Source organism: Ahaetulla prasina, chromosome 4 (assembly GCF_028640845.1).
Source record: "Ahaetulla prasina isolate Xishuangbanna chromosome 4, ASM2864084v1, whole genome shotgun sequence".
Lineage (NCBI taxonomy): Eukaryota > Metazoa > Chordata > Lepidosauria > Squamata > Colubridae > Ahaetulla > Ahaetulla prasina.
Window position 1 is genome coordinate 60,794,595 of NC_080542.1, and position 27,861 is coordinate 60,822,455.

Consider the following 27,861-nt stretch of genomic DNA (forward strand, 5'->3'; position numbering starts at 1 on the left):
TGTAGATGCAGTTCTATTGAGGACTACACGTTGAGTATGGTTGGTCAGCCAGTTACGAATCCATCTGGTGATGATGCTATCTAACCCACATTTTTCTATCTTATCAAGTAGTAGGTTATGGTCTACTTTATCAAATGGAAGGGACCTTGTAGGTCTTATAGTTCAACCCCATACCATATCAGACAAATGGTTGTCCAGTTTCTTTCTAAAAGCTTCAATGTTGGAGCATTCACAATTTCTGAAGACAAATTGTTCACTGATTAATTGTTCTAACTGTCAGGAAATTTCTCCTTTATTCTGGTTGCTTCTCTCCTTGTTTAGTTTCCATCCATTGCTTCTTCAGGTGCTTCAGAGAATATATTTATTCCCTCTTCTTTGTGACAACCCCTGAGATATTGGAACACTGTTATCATGTCACCCGTAATCCTTTTTTCACTATTGAATTTCATTTTATTAGATAGCACCCAACGTTTGAGTTTGTCAAGATCCTTCTGTATCTTAAGCCTATCTTCTGGAGCGTTGGCTATTCTTACCAGCTTGGTATTGTCTGCAAATTTGATGAGTTCCCTATCTGTCTCCTATCCTAATCATTGATGTAGATATTGAAGGGTACCAGGCCTTGTTGTACCCCACTGCATACTTCCTTCCATGTAGATGCATTTCATTGAGGACTACACGTTGAGTGCGGTTGGTTAGCCAGTTACGAGTCCATCTGGGGGTGAAGCTGTCTAACATTTTTCTATCTTATCAGGTAGTAAGTTGTTGTCTATCAAATGTCTTATTGAAATAAATTACATCCGCAGAGTTCCTCTGGTTCACTAATTTTGTCATTTTGTCAAAGACTGCAGTAAGATTTGTCTGGCATAATCTATTTTTGACAAACTCATTTTGGCTTTTGGTTATGACTGTTTGCCTCTAGGTGTTTGCTGATTCATTGCTTATCTTTTTCAGAATCTTCCCAGGTATTGGGGTCAGGCTGATAGGTCTGTAGTTTTCTGAATCTATTATTTTTGTTTTTTTAAAAAAAAAGTTTTTTATTTAATAAACATTAAAAACATTGAACACAGTGTGACCATCCTGGTCTTGATATACCTGTACAGATTCTTTCCATAACAACAAATACAATTACTATTTGCTACTTTGTTCTTATATACATATCATATACATATTTTTTCCTTTTTTGAAGATGGCAACTACATCAGTTCTTTTCCAATCCTCTGGCAGTTCTGTGATGCCCCAGGATTTTTGAAAGATATAGTTCAGTGGTTCTGAGATCACATCTGCTAGTTACTTCATATATTTTTAAAGGTTTTGAATTATTGTTTGAATATGGCCACTTCATTCTGTATTATTGAAATTATGTATAAAGTGGTTGTGGTTGCTTTGATCTGTTATTTTTTTCTGATTAATCAATAGTCATTTGTGTCTTAGTTATTTTTCTAAATTTGAATTTATACTATTTTTTTTTCTTTTTTGACAGTTCATTCTTCTACCAGAATAAATCATAATGTACCGAAAGTTGTAGGATCAACAAATTTACCAGGTATATATTAAATACTCTACATTCTTTCAAACAAATTTGAAATTTTGGAGAGGTTTTCAGCATTGGCTCTATTCACATGTTCATATTTTGCCTTTAAAAAGTTCATGCTTCAGGAATGTTAACACTAGTCCTTTACTCTCTTTCATTACTTTCTATGAGAAGTGAAACAAATCAAGAAAACACAAGTTGTCTTAAACTAACATCAACTGACTAGTTAATGGTTAAACTAAAGATGTCACCATATAAAATCCTGATTTATATAGTTGGCTTCTTTTCCTGTTTTTTTTAAACTTATTTATCATAATTAACATAATTAATAGTTCATTGATCGCCATTTAGATGTACAGGTAGTCCTCGACTTACAACTACAACTGAGCCCCAAATTTCTATTGCTAAGCAAGACAGTTGTTAAGTTAATTTTGCCCCATTTTATGACCCTTCTTATCACAGTTGTTAAGTGAATCACTGTTGTTATTAAATTAGTAACACGGTTATTAAGTGACTCTGGCTTCCCCATTGACTTTACTTTTCACAAGGTTGCAAAAAGTAATTACATGACCCCAGGACACTACTGTCATAAATATGAACCAGTAGCCAAGCATCTGCATTTTGATCATGTGATCACGGGGATGGTTCAATGATTGTAAGTGTGAAAAACGATCATGAGTCAATTTCCAGTGCCGTAATTTTGAACGGTCACTAAATGGTTGTAGGTTGAGGATTACCTGTAATAAGAAACAGATTGCAAAGAAGAAAAAGAAGAGCAGATGCACTGTAAGTAAGAAATCTCCAGATCTCTACAGATATACACAATACCAAGGTTGAAAGACTTCTTGAATGCATCTGGTGAATATTAGAAGAAAAACATTGCTATAGGTGTATACTTAACTGGCCACCCAACCAAGCAGAGGAAATAGATGAATTTTTGGTTAGTCGGTTAGCTGGTGTGTAGGAAATACACCATTATAGTAGTGAGGGACGTTAATTGCGAGACAAATTCTGCAGCAAGTGGGAGATCAAACAGGTTCCCGATGAGCCGAGTTGACAATTTCATCATTCAAATGGCAAAGGAAGAAACGAGGGTCAGTTAGACTGAACTCAGTCCTTAACTAATAGGGTTGAAATGTCAAAGGAGTGTTTTAGATTTCAAGAGAGTTGACTTCAACAAACTAAGAGGTTTAGGAAGAATTCCGTTGATGGAAATCCTAAAGGGAAAAGCAATTCAACATTGGAAAACACTGAAAAATAAGATTTAAAAAGCCAAATCAAATGAAGCACCACAGAGGGAAAAAAAGCAAGAGACCAGATGAAACCAACGTGGTTCAACGAGGAGTTCTCTGACAAACTGAAGTAGAAAAAGAAGTATAAAATGGAAAGAGGAGCTCATACTAAGAAAAGAATAACAATAAATAGCCTGAATCTGCAAGGGTGGAGTCAGGAAAGCTAGGACTCAGAAAGAAGTAAGACTTGCAACAAATGCCAAAAATAACAAAAAAAAGTTTCTTTTAATATGTAAGGAATAAGAAGAAAGTCAAGGAAATGATCAACCCGCTATTGGGATAAAGGAATGCTGATCAAAATAGGGAAAAGTTATTAATAGAATATCTTACCTATCCATTTTAGATGAGTTTAAATTGTTAGGACTAGTTGGTTTACATCCAAAGATTCTGAAAAAGCCAAATGATATGATCTCCGAACTACTGAACAAAATCATTTAAAGGTCCTGGAGCATAGAGGAACTGCCAGAGATTGGAAAGGAGCTGATATGCAATTTTCAAAAGGGAAAAAAGTGAAACCAGGAAACTACAGACAAATCAGCTTGACATTAATACCTGGGGAAATTCTAGAAAAGATAAGCAATGGATTTGCAAACACCTAGGAATTGTGAGTACCTACAAATGAAAAAGGTGTTTACTAGAAACAGTCTGGATTTGTTAAAAACAGATTATGCTTTATTGTCTTTGCTAAAGTGACTAAATTAATAGATCAAGGAAATGGTGTGGATCTACTCTACTTAGACTTCAATGAAGTCTGACAAAGAAGAGCACAGCTTACTTCTTGGTAAGATAAAAACAATATAGGATAGATCACAGCCTACTATTGCTAAAAATGTGAATCCTGGTTTGTCTATCAATCTTCTAGAGAATGAATGTGAGCAAAGGACAGTCTTTATTTTTTAATGTAACATTTAATTATTGAGATGCCATAAGTAAAGATATAACTTTATATATATATTTATAATATATTTATAATAAATTTATAATAAATATATTTATAATAAAGACATCCTATATCTGAAAGTCTGAACACATGCATTCTGTCATGTATGCCAATTAAATCTATTTCATGTCATCCTAAACTACTTACAAACAAATCTTGAAATTAATTAGATTTACTTCTGAGTAAATGCATAAATCTTGAAGATAGCATTGCTTTACTTGGATAATTGCTATTTTAAATGCATTTTATTGTTAATGTACTTTCTTTTAACAAATATTAATTAAATTATATTTTCAGTCAAAGTTTATGTCAGGCAGCATCACAACAGTCCACATATTCTGTGTTTAACAAATCATCTGAGAAATTTAGAATTGATCGACCCGATATTTGAATGGCATGGACCAAGTGGTGATTTGGTTACAGGTATTTTCCTCCAGTATTGCTTAATAATGTTTTCCTGTTTTTCATCTAAAAAAGAACAGAATGTCAATTTATATGTACTCTCTTGTATTAAGCTAAATCTAAGGATCTTAATTTAATTTTACTTATTAAAAACAGATAAACCAAACTAATTGTTTTTAACAATTCTGGGCAGTTCTTGACTTACAAACATTCATTTAGTGACCATTCAAAGTAATGAAAGTGCTGAATGAATGATGATTACAACCAATTCTTGAATTCTGGCCATCTGGACACCCTCATGATCTTGGGATCATAATCTGGATGCTTGGCAATTGACTCTTACAATCTTAGTTGTGGCTCCCCTCAGTCATATGATCATCATTTGCAACCTTCCTTGTCAGCTTCCCCAGAAAGTTAGTGAGGAAATCTCCCCCACCTGCATACCCTTCCCCAGTCTCTCTGCATATGTGCTGCACTGATTATTTATGCATCCTTGCATCCACATCCAACAAGATCCTTGCTCTGCATCTCCCTTATACTCCTGAGTACCCGCATGCACCCTTATGCCCTCCAGTTTTTGTCTTCCTATCACCCTTGTGCAGCCCCTTTATCCTTCCCTACCTACTGCTGGTCTCTTACCAATTTGCTGACTTGCTTGCAAGCTGCTTGGGATTTGCAGCTTGCTTGCAAGCTGCTTGAGATTAAGCTGGTTTCTCCACTTGCCTCACCAAGCTACTATAGTTTTTGATTAATAATGGCAACCAGGACTGCACACATTGCCATCACTAAATTATGTGAATGCAACTTTATAACCAAATCATTTAGCAATGGAAATTTCAGTCCCCAGTTGCCATTATAGATACAGATTTTGAAGTTCAAACTCCCAAATTTCCTCAAAAAAATAAGAGACATTCCGTAGATAAAAGAGTTATGTTCTTCTATTTATATCCAAGAGAAAGTTATTATTCATATAGATAGGATTTAACTTATATTGTCTTGCTCCTTTACACTTGTGCTTCTGCTTGAAGAATTGTATCTCATCTTAATGAAAGTATAAGATTTTTAATCATGCAATCTTTTCTGTTGTTTCTCAAAACTACCTCTACATTTAATCTTATGGCCTTTAATCATAGCACTATCAGAGTAAACTTTGGTGAGATCAACAAAATATTTTCGAGATAAAGGCCAGAATTGGCTCTGCTGAATTTGCAATATATACATGCACCAGTGCCCACCAGGCCATATTCTTTGCAGGGGCCCCCTGCCACATATCTGAATTCCTTGGGCATAAGTATATGATAAATGTTACGTTTGGAAGGAGAAAAAGATTGCAGCTCTGTACTATTTACTCTGGATGAGAACTGGATAGGACCTGCACACTTTAATACAGGAAGTAGGCAAGAGGAACAAGAATACTATAGTCTACTTTTTGTAGAAGGATTACAATTGGGGTACAACAGATAGTTGATCTTGATGAGCAAAGCAGGGAAAGAACTCATTTAAGTAAATGAGAAGCCAAGAAATCCAGGATCATCCCTTGTCACCAATGCTACTTGCCTGCCACTTATAACGACATACGAGTTTCATGGATTGACAATGAGAATAAAGATTTAATCATAACTAATCAGCCAATAATAAAAAAATGGAGGGAGGAATAAGAAAGTGATATCATCTTCAAAACTAGCATCTATGCATGAATCCTGATGAAATAGACTCTAGAAAGTGCAGAGAAGAGCAACAAAGATGATTAGGGGACTGGAGACTAAAACATATGATGAACTGTTGCAGGAACTGGGTGTATTTAGCTTAATGAAAAAAGTGATTGGGGAGACATGATAGCAGTGTTCTAATATCTCAGGGGCTGCCACAAAGAAGAGGGAGTCAAGCTATTCTCCAAACACCTGAGGGTAGGACAAGAAACAATGACTGGAAACTAATCAAGGAGAGAAGCTACTTAGAACTAAATTTCCTGACAGTTAGAACAATTAATCAGTGGAACAACTTGTCTTCAGAAGTTGTGATTGTGCCAACAATAGACATTTTTAAGAAGATGTTGGATAACCATTTGTCTGAAGTGGTGTAAGGTTTCTTGCCTAAGCAGGGGGTTGGACTAGAAGACCTCCAAGGTCCCTTCCAACTCTTTTATTCTAAATAGACAACTCACTATTAAGATAGGTCTAGACTACAGGATGTGTTTTCAATGGTCTTCCCCTAAGCATGGAGACCATCTTAATATTGTGCTGTTCTAGTATCTCAGATTAATTATTGTATTTATTTATTTTATTTAGTGTATGGCAAATACATGGACTTACAGTAGTTCAAATGTTAATGTCCAGTCCACCCAGCCATTCAAGAACAGGGTGATCTATGTTGAAAAAATCAGACATTGGGTTGATGTAAGCTCCTGGCTCTCTTTGTAGAACTGTAGGTTCTCTAAATACATGACAATGGATAATTATTGTAATATTGGATGAACTAGTATAAATAAATTAAAAAGTAACAGAGGAAGCACCCCATTGAGGATCTAATTTATTGAATCCATTGTTAAAAATGTCCAAGCATCACTAGTCTGAAGTGAAAAGAATTTTATGAAGTAGAAGCAAACAGTTAATTGAAAACATTTTTACAAAATTTCCATTGTTCTGGCACTGTCCAAAGAGCTCACTTTCAAGTATAAAAAAATAAATGGCTGTTCTTCTATGCTAGTTTTTTTTTAATGAAGTAGCCTAGAATTAAATATTTCTCTCTATATAGAGCTTTATTTCTATGTGCCCTTGCATTAAAAACTTACCAGTAGGTAGTGAGTGACATGGGAAGTTTGGCTGTCAACACTAATTTTATAATTTAGCTGACATTTTAGATTGTACCACCTTTAAAGTAATCAGTGATAGCTACTGTTTTATTGCTGCTTCCACTAGTTTTGTAACTTCAACTGACTTTCCTGTAGTTTATTTATTATTCTGTTGATGTTGGAAATAACTTTAAATATAATTTATTTATTTATTTATTTATTTATTTATTAAATTTTTATACCGCCCTTCTCCCGAAGGACTCAGGGCGGTGTACAGCCAAAGTAAAACAAAAATGTATACAATTTAGAACAACAATTAAAAAGAGCAAATTTTAAAGGCTGATTATTAAAATTTAAATTAAGAAGTTAAAAAATATTAAAAAACCCAATTAAAATACATCACTAATTATGCCAGTCCCGCTTTAATGAATAAATATGTTTTGAGCTCACGACGGAAGGTCGAAGATCAGGCACTTGGCGCGGGCCGGGGAAGTTCGTTCCAGGCGTCACTGCCCCCACAGAGAAGGCCCTACTCCTGGGGCCGCCAGCCGACACTGTTTGGCGGGCGGCACCCTGAGGAGACCCTCTCTGTGCGAGCGCACGGGTCGGTGGGAGGCAAAGGTAACAGCAGGCGGTCTCGTAAGTACCGGGTCCTAAGCCATGGGCGCTTTAAAGATAGTTACCAAAATCTTGAAGCGCACCCGAAGACCACAGGAAGCCAGTGCAAGCTACGGAGCAGCGATGTCACGTGGGAGCCACGGCGGCTCCGTTACTACTCGCGCAGCCGCATTCTGGACTAACTGCAGCCTCCGGGTGCACCTCAAGGGCAGCCCCATGTAGAGAGCATTGCAATAATCCAGCCTAGGCGTAACCAGGCGTGGTGACCGTGCATAAGGCATCCCGATCAAGGAAGGGCGCAACTGGCGAACCAAGCGAACCTGGTAAAGGCCCTCCTGGCGGCGGCCGCCAGGTGTTCATCAAAGACAGCCGTCCATCCAGGAGGGCGCCCAAGTTGCGAACCACCTCCTTTGGGGCCACTAACTCGCCCCCAACAGTCAGCTGCGGATGCAGCTGACTGTACCGGATGCCGGCATCCACAGCCACTCCGTCTTGGAGGATTGAGCTTGAGTCTGTTTCTCCCCATCCAGACCCGTACAGCTTCCAGGCACCGGGACAGCACTTGACCGCTTCGTTGGGGTGGTCCGGGTGGAAAAGTACAGCTGAGTATCATCAGCGTACAGATGATAACTCACCCGAAACCACTGATGACCTCACCCAGCGGCTTCATATAGATGTTGAACAGGGTGGGCGAGAGAATCGACCCTGAGGCACCCCACAAGTGAGGCGCCTCGGGGCGACCTCTGCCCCCTGTCAACACCGTCTGCGACCGGTCAGAGAGATAGGAGGAGAACCACCGATGCGGTGCCCCCACTCCCAATCCCTCCAACCGGCGCAGCAGGATACCATGGTCGATGGTATCGAAAGCCGCTGAGAGATCTAATAGGACCAAGGCAGAGGAGCAACCTGTCCCTGGCCCTCAGAGGTCATCCACCAACGCGACCAAAGCCGTCTCCGTGCTATAACCGGGTCGGAAGCCGGACTGGAGCAGGTCCAGATAGACAGTTTCCTCCAGGTGCCGGGGAGCTGCCATGCAACCACACTCTCTACAACCTTCGCCACAAAGCGAAGGTTGGAACTGGGCGATAATTACTCAAAATAGCTGGGTCCAGGGAAGGCTTCTTGAGGAGAGGTCTCACCACCGCCTCCTTCAAGGCGGCGGGGAAAACCCCTTCCATCAAAGAAGCATTTATAATCCCCTGGAGCCAGCCTCGTGTCACTTCCTGAGCAGCCAGCACTAACCAGGAAGGGCACGGGTCCAGTAAACATGTAGTTGCATGTAATCTCCCCAGCAACCTGTCCATGTCCTCGGGAGCCACAGAATCAAACTCATCCCAGATAACCTCAACAAGACGTGTCTCTGTCGTCTCGGCTGGATCATCGCAATCTTGGTCCAAACTATCCCGAAGCTGAACGATTTTATCGTATAGATAACCGTTAAACTCCTCAGCTCGTCCCTGTAAGGGGTCATCCCGTCCCTCTTGATGGAGGAGGGAACGGGTCACCCGAAACAGGGCGGCCGGGCGGTTATCTGCCGATGCAATGAGGGTGGAAACGTGAGGCAACCGCCTCCCTCATTGCCACTAGGTAGGTCCTAGTAAAGGACCTCACTAGTGTCCGATCAGCCTCGGAACGGCTAGACCTCCAAACACTCTCCAGGCGTCTTCTCCGGCGTTTCATCTCTCTCAGCTCCTCGGAAAACCAGGGAGCCAATTGAGATCTACACCGGGTCAGAGGCCGCAAAGGCGCGACACGGTCCAAAGCCCCAGCCGCGGCCCGTTCCCAGGCCGCAACCAGTTCTTCAGTCGTGCCGTGGGTAAGATCCTCAGGAAGCGGCCCAAGCTCCGTCAGGAACCTCTCCGGGTCCATCAGGCGCCTGGGACGGAACCAGGGCCGGTTTAGCTCTGCCTGGTAAGGCCTGTTATTAAGAACACAAAGCCTGCAATTACTGCAGGTTCGAGCCCGGCCCAAGGTTGACTCAGCCTTCCATCCTTTATAAGGTAGGTAAAATGAGGACCCAGATTGTTGGGGGGGCAATAAGTTGACTTTGTAAATATATACAAATAGAATGAGACTATTGCCCTATACATTGTAAGCCGCCCTGAGTCTTCGGAGAAGGGCGGGGTATAAATGTAAACAAAAAAAAACAACGCATTGGCTCCGTCTCCCTGCGGTGGTGAGCGGCGGTCTGAAAGTCTAGGCGAAGAAGAAAATGATCTGACCATGACACCGGTTCTTTCACTAAATCTCCTAAATCCAGATCATTTACCCACTGACCAGAGATAAAAATCAAGTCTAGCGCGCCTCCCCCAATGTGTGTAGGGCCATCAGTTACTTGAATCAGGTCCAAGGCCGTCATGGAGGCCTGGAACTCCTGAACCACCGTCGACGACAAGCCGGCAGATGGCAGGTTGAAATCCCCCAAGACCAATAGTCTGGGGATCTCAACCGCCACGCCAGCAAGCACCTCTAGCAGTTCAGGCAGGGCTGTAGTCACGCAGCAAGGAGCCAGGTACGTGATCAACAGCCCCAGCTGATTCCGGTGGCCCCACTTCACAAGGAGGGATTCACAGCCAGCTATCTGAGGAACAGATAGTTTATAATTTCATTATAAACGTGCATTTAAATATTTAAAATAAAATAAACCCTTTTCATTCCTCCATTTCTTCTTTTGCTTACACATTTTCAGTCACTTGAAATGTTCAACTGAAATAGGACTTGTTTTTAATTATATATCTCGGTTGTCATTATTCAGACAAAGGACAAATGGCCATAAAAGAGGAAACTGGGCAATACTTATTGGATATGTTTCTCACTGTAAAGGTAGTTTATATGAGAATAAGTAATATAAATGTGTTGCTGAGGTGAATGAATAGTACCATACTGTTTAATTGAATTCTTCAGTGTAGCAAGACAAGGCAAACAGCTTGATTTTATTATCCCAGAATGAATTGTAGCATTATTGGCAAGTTTGGTTTTTGGATGTCAGTCAGGCAAGTACTGCAGTGTTATTTAGAGAGAGAGAAATATTTTAGAATTCTTTATTTTTATTTTATTTTATTTATAGACTTTTTCATTTAAGTAAATGTATTTTACTAGATTGAAGAATAATCATTGCACAATATTTTTAACTAATCTTTTGTATTTATTATTATTCTTTAGCTAGTTTAAAAATAAAATTAGCTCTTCATTGTAAAAATCTAGTCTTTAAAGATAAATATGCTCTGTTCAAAATTTGAGTTGCTTATAGAATTGGAGTTAGGATGTTATAATAATATCTGCTGTGATTTTCTATAATCACCTATGATTCCAAAACCCTGACCACACAATCCTCATAAAAATATTATTGAGAATTTTGAGTAAATAAAACTTGTATTTCATTTATAGAAATATGATGTATCTTGTTATTTAATTTTAACAATGGATAATGATCCTGAGAATTGAATCATGGCAACTGGACTGCTTGTTTGGTTTGAAACATTTCACTGCTTATCTCCAGTCTTCTGACCCATAGGATATTAAAACCAATATTCCATATTTAATTGTATCAGTGGAGCAAGCAATAATGTTGGTGATCCTGAAACTCCTAGGAGAAACAATTTAGCTGGATCCTTTCCATTCTAGATTTGGAAGTGCTACTTTGCTCTTACTACTGTGAAACAATTATTGTTATTTAGCATATGATGAGAACATGACAGAAGAGAAGTAAACATATATATATATAGTCCATGTAATTATAAGTAAAACTTCTATGAGGGTATGACAGTTGCCTCATAACTGGATGTCTAGTTCAGCTACCTAGGCAATTGCCTCTGGCGTTGCTTCACGCGAAAACCAGAGAATGCACATTGTGAGCAATATGTTTAATAGTTTAGCACAGGGTGGATTTGATTTACATCAAGTATCAAGAGATTAAATCATGATTTAAATCACTAGTAGAAAGGCTTTATTTAAATCAACTCTATTTAAATAACAATTTTTAAAGAGCAACTGTCATCTCTGTCCCACAGTGGCTTCGCCTCTGATCTGCTGTTGACTCACTGACAGTCCCAATATTGTAGAATATACAGCCTCATGCTACATAACTAAGCTCCATTTCATGCTAAATAAACTAAATTATGAATGTGTCTTAAAAAGAAAACTATCTGATAGATTTTTTACTCCAAAAGCATTTTATTAAAATGAATTTGATAAAAATAAAAAAATCCAGTTTAAATTTTAAAAATCTGATTTTTTTTGATATTTTTTTCAAAATCAATTTTTATCCACCCTGGTTTAACATATCAGCACTATAATCGGAACAAGGCAAATCTTTTCATCCCTGCTACTACAAGGTTAAGGCACTTCTTCCAGTATCACATCTAGTTTTGTTAAAATTTGACCAAAGTGAGGTCGGTTAAAACCAGGTGGTTTAGTAGAGGGATCATTAATAGTCAGGCCACAAGAAGGTATCTTGGACCATACTGTATCCAGGCATTCTCTGGGTTAAACTGGGTAGTTGTTAAGTGAATAGCTGTTTTCCAAGCTTCTCTTTGGGGTTTCAATGTTGTGATGGGCTGTGCATTGTCTTGGTGAATAGGGAGGACCTTGTTAAGCATCCTTGACCATAACCAAATGAGACCTTGTTGATGTTGAGTGATACGATATTGCTAAGTACAAGTAACTTAGTAACTGCATAGGAATGGGATGCAATGTGCCAGAGATGATATGCATTGTCTAGCGGAATTGGACATCAAACAGTTTGGTGTGGGTGCTATTACTGTACATGCTGACACAATTTAGCTATGTAATAAATCAAAGCCAAGGCAATTAGAAGGTTAGCATCAGCATCCCAGGATGTTCCTGCCAGTCTGTTCAGTAAATAATTACGACTTTTCAATTTTGCTGCTGTTTTTTTCCATACTTCAGGGTATTTCAGGGAGTTGTTATATTGTAAAATACAGTTCAAGACTTCACTGAAGGCTGGTAATTTGTATAGCTATTGCTAAGGTGGAATATGGCTACTTTGGTTTTTGTTAGGCTTGGTTGGAGGCACCGTTTTTTAAAGTAATCATCCAGGTTTTGGAGATGTTGAGAAAAAATGTCTTCTGCATCACTGAAGTTGGTTCGTTGAACTGTGAGATTGATATTATTGGCATAAATAAATTTCCGAGAAACAGTTTCAGGCAGATAAAAAGAACAGAGGATAGCACTGATCCTTCTGGAAGACCAACTTACGATATCTGCTTCTATTGAATTCTGTGAAAACTTGAAATAATCTGTTACTCAACATGCTGTCAGTCAAGGCAATGTTGTTTACAACAAGGTACAAACTTTATTAATTTGAAGAGAAGTCCTCTCATAATCATCATCATAGACTGCTGAGAGATCAAGAAAAACAGAGAAATTTTTCATTTTCCTTTGGAATCCATTCTCCAGATAGAAAGTTAATGCAAGGACTTGATCAATACAGTCTTGTTTGGGGCAAAATACAGCTTGTTTAACTTAAATTACAGATTCTACTGCTAAGGCTGTTATGTTTAACACAAGTCTTTCTAAACGTTTGAAGAGAAGAGCAGTTGGCCTCTAACTTTGGGGAACTTTTGGGTCCTTCTCTGATTTCAAAATTGCAATAATTTTAATCTTTTTGAAAATAGGAGATAGCCATCCTGAGTATAATATGGAAATAAAAAAGGAGGCAAGCCAGCGTTTAATTGATGGTCCACAGTTTTTCAGTAATTCTTGGTACATGCCATCAAATCCTGTAGCTTTACTTTTTTGTAAAGAACCCAGCCCCTTTCTGCACTTCTGGTGTAAAAGCATGTGGTGAAAGATCATACTTCAGTAATCTAAATTCAGATCTAATTCGTCTAGTGAATTGTTCTTGAAGTAGAGTTGGTTAGCTATGGATTCTACACTGATGATAGAAAGTTTTCTTGATCGTACAGATGATGAGTCCAATTTTTGGATGAGAGACCAGGCTTTCCTATTAGAGTGGGTAAAGTTCAGATTTTCTACAATCTTGGATCATTTCTCTTTTCTGGCTCTGTCCAGATATTTTGGCAATTTGGTTGCTTTCTCTGGATTACTGTCCTGTTCAAACTTGGTGCACAATTGATTTATCTCCTCACTCCATCCAGGAATGTAATCTTTATGGTGGCCTTTAGGAATATTCCTTTTAACCACAGATTTAATTAAGCCAACAAAGCTGCCCCAGTTCTTAGGGGCTGCTTGATCCATCCAATATTAGCATCAGTTTGCTTTGCATAAGCATTTCAATTTGTTTTCTGGAAGTTTCAATGAGGTTTAGGAGTGGACCTAATTATTGGGATCTGGAGTCCTATTCTATAGATTATAGGCCTGTGCTGATTGTGAAACAGTCAAAAGATGGTGTTGGTAAATACTGCTTGAATATTAGCAAATTTTCTGCATCATCCTGAAAAAATTCATATTAGTTCTCTTATTTAATATATTTTTGAGGCTTTTGCAAGAGTTCATGGAGTTTGGAGCCCACTAGCACCAGTACATGAATGACATTAGCAGTATTTCTGTTTCCTGCAAATTCAGGGATGGATGTTCAGACTGTAAAGGATTGGATCTAGTAGAATAAACTGTGGAGAAAATGAATTATTGTTTGTTATGGATATGCTGGACCTCTGAATAGGCTTGCATCAATCTGAGAATATATATTCCTAGATTTAGCATTAATGCTGGGCAACCATGTAATATCTGTGGAAGAAAGCCCTTTTATTAATTTAGATTGATAAACAATTATACCAGGAGAGATACCAGGGATCAGTGTCACATTATTTTTTTAATTGATTCTGTAATTGTTTTTCTGAAACAATTTTTTTCCAGAAAGCAATATGGTCCTTAGATGGTGAAGTAAATTGATGCTGTTTTCAATGGCAATTGGAACCTGGATTGTTGTTACTAAACAGCAATAAAGCATATTATCATGTAAAGAACAGATGCTGGGGAGCAATGGCAGCAGGTGGGCTCTGGGGAAAGAGGGTACTAGAGAGTATAGATCCCAGGAATTTATAGGGGGGCCCTGGAAGAAAAAACTGGGAATGATTTATAAGAGCGAGTTGTTCCCTGCTGACTTCTTGGTTGACTTTTCTTCTGGGAAGCTTGTAGAGAAGTTTGTAAATGGTTGTCATGTGACTGCAGCTTGTTGCATTGTAATTGCAGAATGGGTACATGGGACATGACCATGGTGATGCTGCAGCAGCTGCAACTTGTAAACCAGGCACAAATTCCCCTTTTTCAGTTCTGTCATACATTTGAATGAACTCTGAATGAGTTATCGTAATTTAAGGATTACCTGTAATAGTTTGGCCTGGCTTTATAGAGCTAACATAGTTTTACATTTTTCTCTTAGATGTTTGTGAGGGATTAAGAATACAGTGTTCAAATATCTCCCACTTGACAGAGTTGTGTTTGAGAATGTAATATACCACTGAAGAAATTTTTACTCTCCTGTATATAGCAATAATGGAGGCAATAAGCGAGCACACACGCAAAAAATATTAAAGTAATTTTATTTCTATGCACTTCTGCAATTTATGAAGATCCCTTTTTAATTCTGTCTTTCATACCAGTCTGGTTATATTGAATTAATTAATACTGGCAGGTTCTGTTGATCTTTTTAAAAACATTTTTGGGGAGTATTATAATTTGAAAAAGACACCCACCCACCCACCCACACACACACACACACACACACACACACACACACACATGGATAAAGTAATTGTGATATGCTTTAGAAGACTAAATAATTAAAATATGTAGTTAACGGTGGTTTGAAACTCGTTAAACAACAAAATTTGTTTTATCTTTTCAATACAGGAAATGAATCTGTGACAATATCCCCGACAGGAACGCTTTCATTCCAAAATTTCAAATCTTACATGAGTGGAGTTTACACATGTTCTCTAGTGTTTAAGCCTACTACTGAGCAAGAAGAAAAAAGCTATTTAATTAAATATGTTATTTATGGTAAGACAAATAACTGTCCTTTTTTGTTTTTTAATGTTTAGGGGTGGGGTTTTTTTTGCCAAAATTATATAATGAAATTTACTACATAGTTAAACATGTTGCTCCAATTAATCTGTAACCAGCTAAATCAGAATTTAGAAGGTATTCGCTGTTGGTACTGAACATATGCATATAGATTTTCCTGTAGTTTTTTCCTTCTTTAAAAAGGTAACAAGAACTCTAATTAAGTAGAAAATGCTGAGAAAGTAGAAAAATAGCATATAACTAATAACTCAACTATTGGGGATAAGTGGAATGTTCAGCTTAAGGCCCTGTTTAACTACTTGGAGTAAAACTGAATTCCAGAATTCTAACTCGAGTTTCAAATAAGGCATCCTGTGATCCAGAATTTTCTCTCAAGTTTGGATCAGAGTATGGTAATTTCTTCTGCATTTGCAAATGTTTCAATATCCATTCCTTAAAGCCATAGCCTTAAAACATGCGTGATTTCAGTCTTTGATGCCACTGGCTTCCCTGCCATTTTTAGATATTCCCTGCCAATTTTAGATATTGAGAAATATTTTGGAGAAAAAAATAATGCTGCCTCCCTGATAAAATATTTCCTAGGTAGTTTGAGTTCATGATTGTGTTCAATGTGTGTTGTGCTGTTCCTCCTTTTGTGAGGAAGGGTAGACTGGCCAATAGCTGGCACTCACAGTTGCCATTTCCATTTTTATGGATGTAGAATGAAAAACAAAGGAAAGTCTAGTGTCAAGTTGCCATTATTCCTAGTGATAGAACACACAAAATAGTTTTTCATTAGGATTGAAACTGCTTAAAGCAGTGTGACAAAACAATGTTTAATTCTTTAATTGTTTAATTCCAACTTTGAAATAAAATTTGGGCATTCTATTTAGGATTGCATAGTAATATAAACATAATGCATTCTAAAATCAAACTATCTTTCTTTAAAATATTTTCCCTTTGGAGTATTACTTAGAAGATATTTTATTCTGTACTAGAAAATTAAGAAGTTACAGCCAAAGTTTGTCCTGTGGTTGGATTCAGAATAGAATGAATATTAGGCAATAAACCATAATATGAATACGTTACTTGTCTACACTTTCCTCATTAAGCAGCCTCTTTTCCAAAAGCTTGTAGCTTATTGGTGTTGAGGTATCTTTCAAATAGTTTCTTATTACATCTAGACAACTAAATTAGTTTAATTTCTCTCCTCAGACTTTCAGATTTTAGTTAGTAAAGATGAATTAAATTATAGTTTATGTCAGCCCAACTCAGTTAATGAAATCAAGAAATCAAGTCCACAGGATGTCTAAAACTAGTTTTATTGAGATTGGTTATATTGTAATAACAATGTTCTGCAAATTTGGGTGTATAGTGCTTTCTCCCCTTTCTTATACTGTAGTGAATTAAGGAGGCATCTCTGACCCATTTCTAAACATTATCTGGACATAGTGGATTTATCACTTGTTGCCTTGATAGCAGAGAATACATATCTCTGTCAAGGTCCCCTATAATACTTTCTACAGATTCTGGATTGAGATAAAAATGGAAATTGTAGTTTAAATAAACTATGAATCAAATGGTGTATTGAAAGGTAACAAAATAGGTTTCAATGAGGCCTACGTCTTAAAATATTGTATCTTGATCATGATGTAATATGATTTATTTTATTAATATTTTTATTTATTTATTTATTAATTAAATTTTTATACCGCCCTTCTCCCGAAGGACTCAGGGCGGTTCACAGCCAGATAAAACAGTAAAAAGTGCATAATAAAAACAGTAATTAAAAAACTTATTAAATGTAAGGCCAAATTAAAATCCATTTAAAACCATAAAACCCAATAAAATTTAAATCCAAATATTAAAAACTACTAAAAAATTCTATGCCAGTCCTGCGCGAATAAATAGATATGTCTTCAACTCGCGGCGAAAGGTCTGATGGTCAGGCAGTTGACTGAGTTCTGGGGGAAGTTCATTCCAGAGGGTGGGAGCCCCCACAGAGAAGGCCCTTCCCCTGGGGGCCGCCAGCTGACATTGCTTGGCGGACGGCACCCTGAGGAGTCCCTCTGTGAGAGCGCACGGGTCGGTGGGAGGCAATCGGTAGCAGTAGGTGGTCCCGTAAGTAACCCGGCCCTAAGCATGGAGTGCTTTAAAGGTAGTAACCAACACTTTGAAATGCACCCGAAAGACCAGAGGTAGCTAGTGCAGCCTGCGCAGGAGTTGTGTTACATGGAAGCCACGAGCGGCTCCCTCTATCACCCACGCATACATTTTGTATGTATGCCTGGGTTGAATTGATCCAACTTAATATTTCCTTTGTTTTAAGTTAAATGTTATTCAGCCCTAATTATTTTAAAATAATATATCAATGATTGTTAATTAATAGTGCAAAAAGTATCTTAATTTCTCAGAAATACTTAATTATTTATACATTAGGATTAGGCTGATCTCAGAGGGTCAGAGGGTATTTGCCGTGATAGCACTTCCTTTTTTATTTTACATATGCTGTAGAACAGGCATCCCCAATCCATGGCCTTGAGCCCTTCGGAACTGGGCTACAGAAGTGGCAGGTGAGCAGGTGCAGGTGCATGCATCCCCTCTTGTGTGAGTGGCAGGCAAGCACAAGAGTGCTCCATTTGTACAAGTGGCGGATGCACCTGCTTGCCACTTGTACAAATGGAGCTGTGCATGTGCGCTTGCCCACCTCTCATGTGGAACCATCTTCTTCTTTCCCCAGCTCATCTGCAAAGCTGGAAAGACTGAGGAACTCTGCTATAGAGACCTTCTTAGTTATGTAAAGTTATTTCTTGAATTTAGGTCTTGCTTTGGGCAATTTGGGGCAATGCAGTTGCAGAGTGATTAAAATGCTAGCCTTTTTTTTTTTTTTTACATTTATATCCCGCCCTTCTCCGAAGACTCAGGGCGGCTTACATTGTGCAAGGCAATAGTCTCATTCTATTTGTATATTTATATACAAAGTCAACTTATTGCCCCCCCAACAATCTGGGTCCTCATTTTACCTACCTTATAAAGGATGGAAGGCTGAGTCAACCTTGGGCCTGGGCAGTAATTGCAGGCAGCTGTGTTTAATAACAGGCTATCTTACAGCCTGAGCCACACCTTGTTAGCTGGAAAAGCCAGCAGCCCAGATTTGAGACCAGAATGCCATGCAACAGGGCGAGTCCCCTCCTTGACAACCTAGCAGTTTGAAAGCATGCAAATGCGAGTAGATAAATAGGTGGGAAGGAACCAGTGCTCCATAATATAATGCTGGCCGCATGACTGCTGAAATGTCTTCCAACAGCACTGGCTCAATGGTCTTGAAATGGAGATGACCACTCTATAGTTGGCGATGATTAGTGGAGTAAAATAATTCCTTTACGTTTGCTTTATTTTTGGTTAATTGATAACCTTATCAATATATAACCTTAAATATTAGCTATTATTAGGGATTACAGTGAAATTAAGCTCCTCTGCAGCAGAACAATTAAACAGATATTTCTTTTTGGGAAATTAGAGCATCATTTTGGGAAATTAGAGCATCTATGCTCATTGAGCCATTTTTTTGAAGCAATTTTTGAAAGCGGGGCAATTTTTAATTTCTTTGGTTCTGGTAAAACATTGCTTAGAAGAAATACACGGATAAGCTAAATCAGGCATTATTTATTATTTATCCTATTCTCCAGTGTCTATGAAAATACTTGAATTTGCTGCTGTAAAAATTGGCTGCTAGAGGGAATTAACAATTATACAGCTGAAAGAGAAGAACACTGTAACACAATTATAGATTGAAGAAAAATACTGTAACGTGACATATTGATAGAGGTTTTTTTGAACCAGAAGATTTATAATTGTCAGAAGAAAAAGAAATATAAAATTGATTTATTTGATAAAATTTAAAATAGATCTATAGCTATCTAGACTAATCCTAAATGGACTCCTGCTGAGATTAGGACTGAAACGCTTTATGGATTTGTTTATGGGAAGAAGAGATTATTGGTTGCATTTTAAGAGAGAGTGATATGTTACTAAAATTGCTTATATTTGTTAGGAAGGTGGGAAGTAATCTCTTTATATATTTCTCTATATAGTATAGTTTATTTTTTTCTTTTCTATTTATCTACTTTTCATTTTCTGTATCTTTTACTTTTTAATTCTATTTTTTCAACACGTAGTGGTTTTTGCTGTTGAAATTATACTCTAATAAAATTTTATATATGTAATATATGAGTTGTGTGAATCTACTCTTTATAGTTATTTATCTATATTTGGTTCTTTTCTCTAATTTGAAAATAATGGTCTTGTTTTAATGGGGTATGCTACTACTAATGAATACTAGTGTGGCAATCCTATTTCCCCTAAGCCCTTTTTGAATTATATGAATCTTTTCCTATGAAAACATTAGTAGTAGCTTATTGACTGATTAACCTTGCGACCTTATCAATAAAATAAAATACAAAATCTAATTCCAGAATAAAGTAGATAGGAGGAAATACAGTGATAAAATAAATACATTGTTATACAAGGAGTCAGTAATTAAATGAATCTCCCTTAAATGGCACGTCAATTTGTTTAATGTAGCAGGTTCTTGGGAATTGCCTTAATTATAAACTTAGCAGTTTTGCATACAATATGAACATTTGAGCCCAGGAAGAAACATGACAGTCTATGGTTCAGGTCCCAATGGGCTGTTCTTTCCAATATTTAAGCCTAGTGGATGAATATAATTATTGGTTGAATAAAATATGATAAATGGCTAGGGTACTGCCTATTCAGATTCCTTCATAATATGGGAAGTGGTGGAAACATCCATTTTTGGCCACGGAGTTCAGCAACATAGCCATTCTTAAAAAAATTGTCACACTCACTGACAAAAGTAGTTGAAAACTAGTTTTATTTTTAGTCAGCCAACTTAAAGATCTGTTTTTAGCCAGCATTCCTCCATTTTTTATCTTTACAGAATATCTTTGAGGAAGACAGTGAGTTTTAATGTCTAATCATCTTCATATTTTCTATATCTAAATGCATTTTCAGTCTTGATCTGCCTATTCTTAAGCCAAGTAATTTCACTGATATACAATCCATGATAATAAAAAATAAATTAAGAAAGTTAAATGTCTAGATCTCAACTTCAAAAATGCATGAGTTATTTGTAATCAAAAATTCTTTATTCTTGTGATTCTTGAACAATGAACAGTATTTATTTATTTATTTATTTATTTATTTTGTCAAATATGTATAAGATAACAGATATAAGCATAAATATGAATATTAATACAGGAAATGGATACAAATAGACGGGGACAATAGTACAGGGTTGGTAGGTACATTGGTGTGCTTATGCACGCCTCTTACAGACTTCTTAGGAATAGGGTGAGATCAACAGTAGACAGTCTAAGGTTAAAGTTATGGGGGTTTGGAGATGTAACCACAGAATCAGGTAGTGCATTCCAGGCATTGACCATTCTATTGCTGAAGTTGTATTTTCTGTAGTTGAGTTTGGAGCAGTTTACCTTGAGTTTGTATCTATTGTGCGCTCGTGTATTACTGTGTTTCAAGCTGAAGTAGTCATTGACAGGTAGGAGGTTGTAACAAATAATTTCATGGACTACGCTTAGATCAAACCGAAGGCAGTGTAGTTCTAAGTTATCTAAGCCCAAAATTTCAAGCCTGGTAGCATAAGATATTCTGTTGTGAGCAGAGGAGTGGAGTACTCTTCTCGTGAAATATCTCTGGACTCGGTCAATTGTATTAATGTCCGATATACAGTGCGGATTCCAGGCAGATAAGCTATATTCGAGAATTGGTCTAGCAAAAGTTTTGTATGCCCTAGTTTGCAGTACAATATTACTGGAGAAGAAGTTTTGCAAGATTAGGTTAACAACTCTTAATGCCTTTTTGGCAATGTTGTTACAGTGAGCTCTGGCGCTTAGATAGTTTGAGATGAGTACTCCAAAGTCCTTGACAGAGTGACGGTCATCTATGAGGTCATATCTTCCCAACTTGTATTTTATGTTCTGATTATTATTATTTTTTGCCAATGTGTAAGATAGAGCATTTGTTGGATAAGATTTGGAGTTGCCAATTGTTTGACCATTCTGAAACATAGTAAGGTCTCTTTGTAGGGCAGCAGCATTGTTGGAGGTGTTAGTTTTATGTCATCAGCAAAGAGAACACAGTTGCTTATAATATGATCACAAAGGTCATTTATGTAAAGTATAAAGAGTGTGGGTCCTAAAACGCTGCCTTGGAGGACACCACTGTTAACAGGTGCAGGGTTTGATAGGGCATACCTTATTTTGACTACTTGTTGCCTGTCTGACAAGAACACAGTTATCCACTTATGCAGGGATCCGGAAATGCCATAAGATTTTAGTTTTAACAGTAATTTGTTGTGTACCACTGAATCAAAGGCTTTGCAGAATTCTATGTAAATTGCGTCTATTGCTTTACCCTGGTCGAGTTGTGTAGTCCATATGTTTTTGCAGTGGAGGTGTTGCAGATTACAGGACAAATTTTTCCTGAAACCAAACTACTTGTTAGAGAGTAGGTTGTTTATCTCTAAGTGGAGGGTAATGGATTGGTTTATGAGTGATTCCATGATTTTGCAGGTGACGCAACACAGTGAGATTGGTCTGTAATTTTCAACTAGGCTGGGGTCACCCTTTTTGAAGATAGGCATGACCATGGCTAGTGACCATAGGTTGAGCAAGGAGCTGGTTCTGAAAGATGTTTCATAGATTATGCTTAGAGGTTGGAAAGCTTTTTTAAGAAGTAGGCACATAATCCATCAGGGCCAATAGATAGAGATGGTTTTAGGCTGCGTAGTTTTTGACAGACGTTGGATAAAATTTTATCTGCTGTTCAAAAGAAAAAGATCACACGGGAGAATTCCAACTATTTGAGTATACCTAAAGTAGCAGCTTAGTTCCTGGGTATAATATTCTATGAGATTGTATTTTTTCTCCTTTGGTACAATTAATTCTTGCTTTTAAAAAAAATCAGTAGTTTTAAATCTTAAACTTGGTATCTAGCTTTTGTTTGAATCTAAACTTTTTTTTCCTGCAGCTTATTCTGATCCTAACTTTTACTATGAGTTTACAGCACGGTATCATTCAGCTCCCTGCAATAGTATCTATAATAATTCTTTTGAAAAGAAGCTGCTTCAGATATTGGCCAAGCTTGTTGGGGAGCTGGGCTCTGAGGTTTCATTAGAAAAGTCTGAATGCCATCATGTAAAAATGCAGAGAGCCGGAATGCAAAATGAGCTATTCTTCACTTTTAAAGGTAAGACTAGTTTGAAGAGTTGTTCATGGAGGCATGTTTTTCATGATATGTTGAAAACTATTTTTGTATTAAAGGTCTGACAGAAGTTACATAAAAAGTATTGAGTAATGTTAATTAACCATATATAATGAAATAATTTTGACAGCTTGCTAATTTAGTAAATGACCAGGTCATTTTAATTATATTTTAAGAAAGTATATTATGACTGATATAATGATTTCAGTAGATCCTTGTTATTCAGTTTTCTTTGCCTTTGTAGATATTTTCGATAATAAAACATAATTCGGTATTACTTAATAATGGAACAGTAGCTCTCTAAAATGTTGATGTATTTAGAAGGCAATGAACAGTTATATGCACAGATTTATTATTGACCATATTGTAAGCCATTAACTCATAATTTATTGTGACATAAACTTCTGTGGATTAGAGTCCATCATCAAATGTGTGAAATTGGTTGCAAGGAGATAAGTTGGTAAAATACACATTTTAAAAAGTATAGGCTTTGACAGCCTGGAGTTGATGGAACATGGCAGATGTTCCATTTAGGTCTAATAACAGCAGATAACACCTTGAAAAAATATACTTGCCTCATCCAGGAAATCCTATTTTGTGGGGTAATAAAACTGTGGCAATGATGACAAATATGAGTATTCACAGATGCAGTAAATATATTTTGTGGTCTATATAACTATACATTATCTTGTTCTTTCAGTCTAAAACTTACTCCTTTGTACCATATCAAGTCACATCATTTGTCTATTTAAACCAGTGGTGAAATCCAATTTTTTTTACTACCGATTCTGTGGCTGTGGCTAGGTGGCTGTGGTGTGGCTTGGTGGGTGTGGCAGGGGAAGGATAACTGCAAAATCTCCATTCCCACCCCACCCCAGGGGAAGGGTACTGCAAAATCTCCATTCCCACCCCACTCTGGGGCCAGCCAGAGGTGGCATTTGCTGGTTCTCTGAACTACTCAAAATTTCCGCTACCGGTTCTCCAAAACCTGTTAGAACCTGCTGTATTTCACCCCTGATTTAGACCAATATTGGGCGATACAACACATTTTGGACAACAAGATTCTCTTCTTTAAAAAGAGATCTTGATATTCAACTTAAAAACTGGCTTCTAATTTATGTATTCCATGTCAGAGGTCTAGCTAATCCCATACTTAAAAATAGATTGTTGATTGCATCATTTACATATACACTGAGTATAAAAGTAAAATTTGGTGATGCAGCATACTTTTCCATTATATGTGTAAGAGGATTAAATTCCTTAATCGATTATTTAAAAATTCACTGTAAAATAGATACCATAGTGGCTGAGAACATCTTAGTGACCTTGACAGATCTCTAAAATTTTAAGTGGCATAGACCAAATTAGTACTTAGATGGGGGACTTACAGAAAATCTAGTACTGCAGTGTAATGTGAGATGTTGAAAAATACCTTGGAAAATTGCATTGACATACTACTTACCAAACGTTGGCAAGAAAACAATATGGATATCTAGTCAGCAGGAGTTAAAGTTGACTCAAAGAAATCTTTTATCCTTTAAATTGATAGTTAATTTCCTTTAGAAAACAAGGCTATTTATATTGTATAGTTTCCCTCCTATAGCTGAACATTTTTACAGTTTCTTCTCTAGAATCAGCAAAAGGCAAAAGTGTGTGTCAGAGCAGTGTATGTGATGTATCGAGAAGATTACGAAAGGTAATATAAATCTTTCAGAAAAGAAATGAAATTCATAAGAATGCACTAGTTCCTTGTTTATCTTTCAAAAAGTAAATGAATAGCTTTAATATTTTTTTTGTGTAAGTTGTAAAATAAAGGTTGAGTTAGAAAGAATGAGAATGTATTTATTATCAAAGAATATGGGATGAAATAAGAGAGGTTCATGCAGCAAGTTCGGTTCCTTAAGTTTTGTCAAATTAAACTAAAAAAATTAGCCTCATTCATCAGTATACAAAATTATTAAACTTTGTTCAACTTGGTGATGGTTATGCATTCATTTTGTTGGTTTGTTCTGTAAAAATTGAGGGCATCCATTAATAAAAGAATATTAAATTCTGCTTTAGTATATTAACATCTTTCCATTGTTAACATAGAATACTTATTATCCTTGTAAGAAGTGAAAAGGGAAAAAATACGATTTTTTTTCATTTTGGACTTAAATATAAGCCCAAAAATGTATGTTCATTCAGCTTTCCAATAACTACTACTTTTTTAATCCCTGCTGCCCAGAATATATTGTTTGCCTTCTTTAATAAAAAACTAAAGAATTGGATCAGTGAATTGCTGTAGATAAAATATACTAAATGCTGTACAGATGATATACTTAGAATTGCGGGGTCTAAGTATACTATAAATGTAATGCATTTGACAAAGTACACCAAACTTATTTCTTGGTAAGATAGAACAATATGAGATAGATAGTATCATCACCAGATGGTTTCACAATTAGCTGACCAATTACAACTCCACATCTGCTCTTCAATGGAATTACATCTATGTGAAGGGAAGCATTCAGTAAGGTTCCTCAAGGTTCTGTCTTGGGCCCAGTGTTCTTTAATATCTTCATAAATTATGTAGATGAGGGGATAGAAGGAGGACTCATTAAATTTGCAGATGACACTAACCTGGGTGGAAATGCTAATACTTTAGAAGAAAGACTGAAGATTCAGAAGGACCTTGACAGTTTTGAGCAATAGGCCCTAAAATGCAGTTCAGATTTGTGAAGAGTAGGGTCCTAAAAAAACAAATACTCAGATATAGAATAGGCAGTACGTGGATCAACAGTAATAATTGTGAGAGAGATTTAGATGTCCTAGAGGACTACCACTTGAGCATGAGCTAACAGTGTGCCACAGCTGCCAAAAAAGCCAATGCAGTCTTGGGCTACATTAATAGAGGAATAGAACCAAGATCACAAAAAATGATAATTGCACTAATGAGGCCACACTTAGTATACTATGTCCAGTTCTGGTTGTTGTGACAAAAAAGATGATGAAACGCTAAAAAGAGTACAGAGAAGAGGATCAAAGTTGACAAGAGGTCTGGAAGTACCTCTTAAGTGTATGATAAATGATTAAGGAAATATGTCTAGTCTAATGAAGAGGAGGATTGGTGTCAGATCCGCCCCAAATCTAACTCTGTCCCAGATCCTAGACTCCATTTGGTTGAAATAATACGTACTTTTACTAGAGTAGAATGGTTGCAAGGTAAGTAAGGTGGGATCTGAAGAATTCTGCACAAAGAACCAGATTTTTCCTTCCCTCCTAATCTATCTCCCTTGAGTCAGTCACCAGTGTCCAATAGCAAGTTGTTTGGAAGTTTTGAGAACTGTTTGATGGTGGACTGTCAATCTGCTCATTTTCAGGCTAGTTATTCTTGAAGTCTGGAGCAAACTGGCACAAGCACCTGGTTATACTGAACCCTATCAATTTCCCCCTCTCTCCTGCCTCCTGCCTTCTGTTTTCACCCTGGCTCTAACCTACATTCCATAGCTCTTCTCCCTCCTGTCCTTTGATATCAGAATGCAGGCAGAAGCATGGTCCAAATGAAGCAGGCACACCTGACATTCTTCCCACCCTGAACAGGCATGTTAGCCCTGGAAAAGAAAAAGAGACAAGGGTGGGGGGAGAGAAAGGAACATAGGCATCAGCCTGGTTTGTCCGGGTATTTGGAGTGGAATTTTTTCAGCATTGACATGGTAGGCTACACATTCAGTTTCTGATAGGGGAAAATGCTTCCAAGCAATAAGATATTAGGTTTCCCCTCTTACGTGTGCAAGAGTCCAGAATATCCTTAACCTCAAAAATATTGTTCACCTTCAATGAAGATAGGAGATGGAGGTGGTGGTTTGGTAGGACACAATGGAGAGATGCTTGCAGGCTTAAGCAGGTTGCAATGAAATGCCAGATGAATGCACCATAGCAATTTTGGTAATTCTAGTTGGACAGTAAATAAGGTTATGATATATTTAGGATCCAGTTTTTGGAGGGATGAATGGATTGAAGATACTTAGTGGATAGGTAGACTAGATTTCCTATTATAAATTCTTTTGGAGGAGAGCATTTTTGTCCACTTGGCTTTTTGTGTGTGCCTACTGTGTGTCACCTAATGTTTATGAACGACAGGCCAGGAGTTTTGAAGTTGGGTCACACATTCTGCGAGAGAGGTTATGTTAGCTTGAGGTAATTTGGGCATGGCTACAAAGTCTTGGCCTGAAGCTACTTTGAATGGCTCAAACCCGGTGCTGCTGTTGAAGGAATTGTTGTTACAGGCTACTTCTGCAAAGGCAAGCAGATTGACCCAAGTGTTTTTGCTGACTGATATAGCACTTGAGGGATTTATAATACAGAATTTGTACATTCACAGGATCCATTAGTTTCTGGATGATGAGCTAAGTCCATGGGAGGTTCCCAAGAGTTTAAGGAACTCTTGCCAGAACCGAGAGGTAAATTAAATTCCCCAATCTGAGATAATGTATTCAGGAACACCAATGTTGAATAAACAGTTTAGCAAGCATACATGATGAAGGGATTTTGTGACGGGGCACAATACCATTCTCTCTTTATAATTCTTTATCTTATTTTTTATTAATACATTTAAACCTAAATAACATTTCTTTGCACCATTTATATGTTATCCCCTACTAAGTCGCTAATATTTAATATTTAAAAATTACTCATTATTCCACCATAATTTCGATATTCCAAATGTCTAGGACTACTAATAAAGTCAAATATTAAAATTTAATCAATCCCGGGATTATATATTAAAATCTCCATGATTTCTAATCCTTAAAGTTTGAATTCACAATATATTTTAACACAGTTAATCTCATAAACTTCCATCTTTTGTCCTTAGCTTATTTTCAATTATAATAAATTCTATTATCTATTAGTATACATACTACTATTTTCCCTATTTGTATTTTATACTTTTTCATTTTATTAATATATTTTATCACTATCCCTCATTTCTTAACCTTTTTGGAGTTCCATTATT

General features: G+C 37.1%; 1 protein-coding gene across 3 annotated transcripts in view; it reads left to right on the forward strand.

Moving 5' to 3' along the window:
- Positions 1-27,861, forward strand: part of ZPBP (zona pellucida binding protein) — a 45,176-nt gene that overhangs the window by 4,101 nt on the left and 13,214 nt on the right. For 2 of the 3 annotated variants that reach the window (XM_058183374.1, XM_058183376.1), the window contains exons 2-6: positions 1,481-1,543; positions 4,061-4,186; positions 15,408-15,557; positions 22,632-22,850; positions 24,485-24,561. In XM_058183374.1, the coding sequence (XP_058039357.1) occupies positions 1,481-1,543; positions 4,061-4,186; positions 15,408-15,557; positions 22,632-22,850; positions 24,485-24,561 (635 nt within the window). The remainder of the gene's footprint in view (positions 1-1,480; positions 1,544-4,060; positions 4,187-15,407; positions 15,558-22,631; positions 22,851-24,484; positions 24,562-27,861) is intronic. The other variant, XM_058183375.1, reaches the window with a different exon arrangement.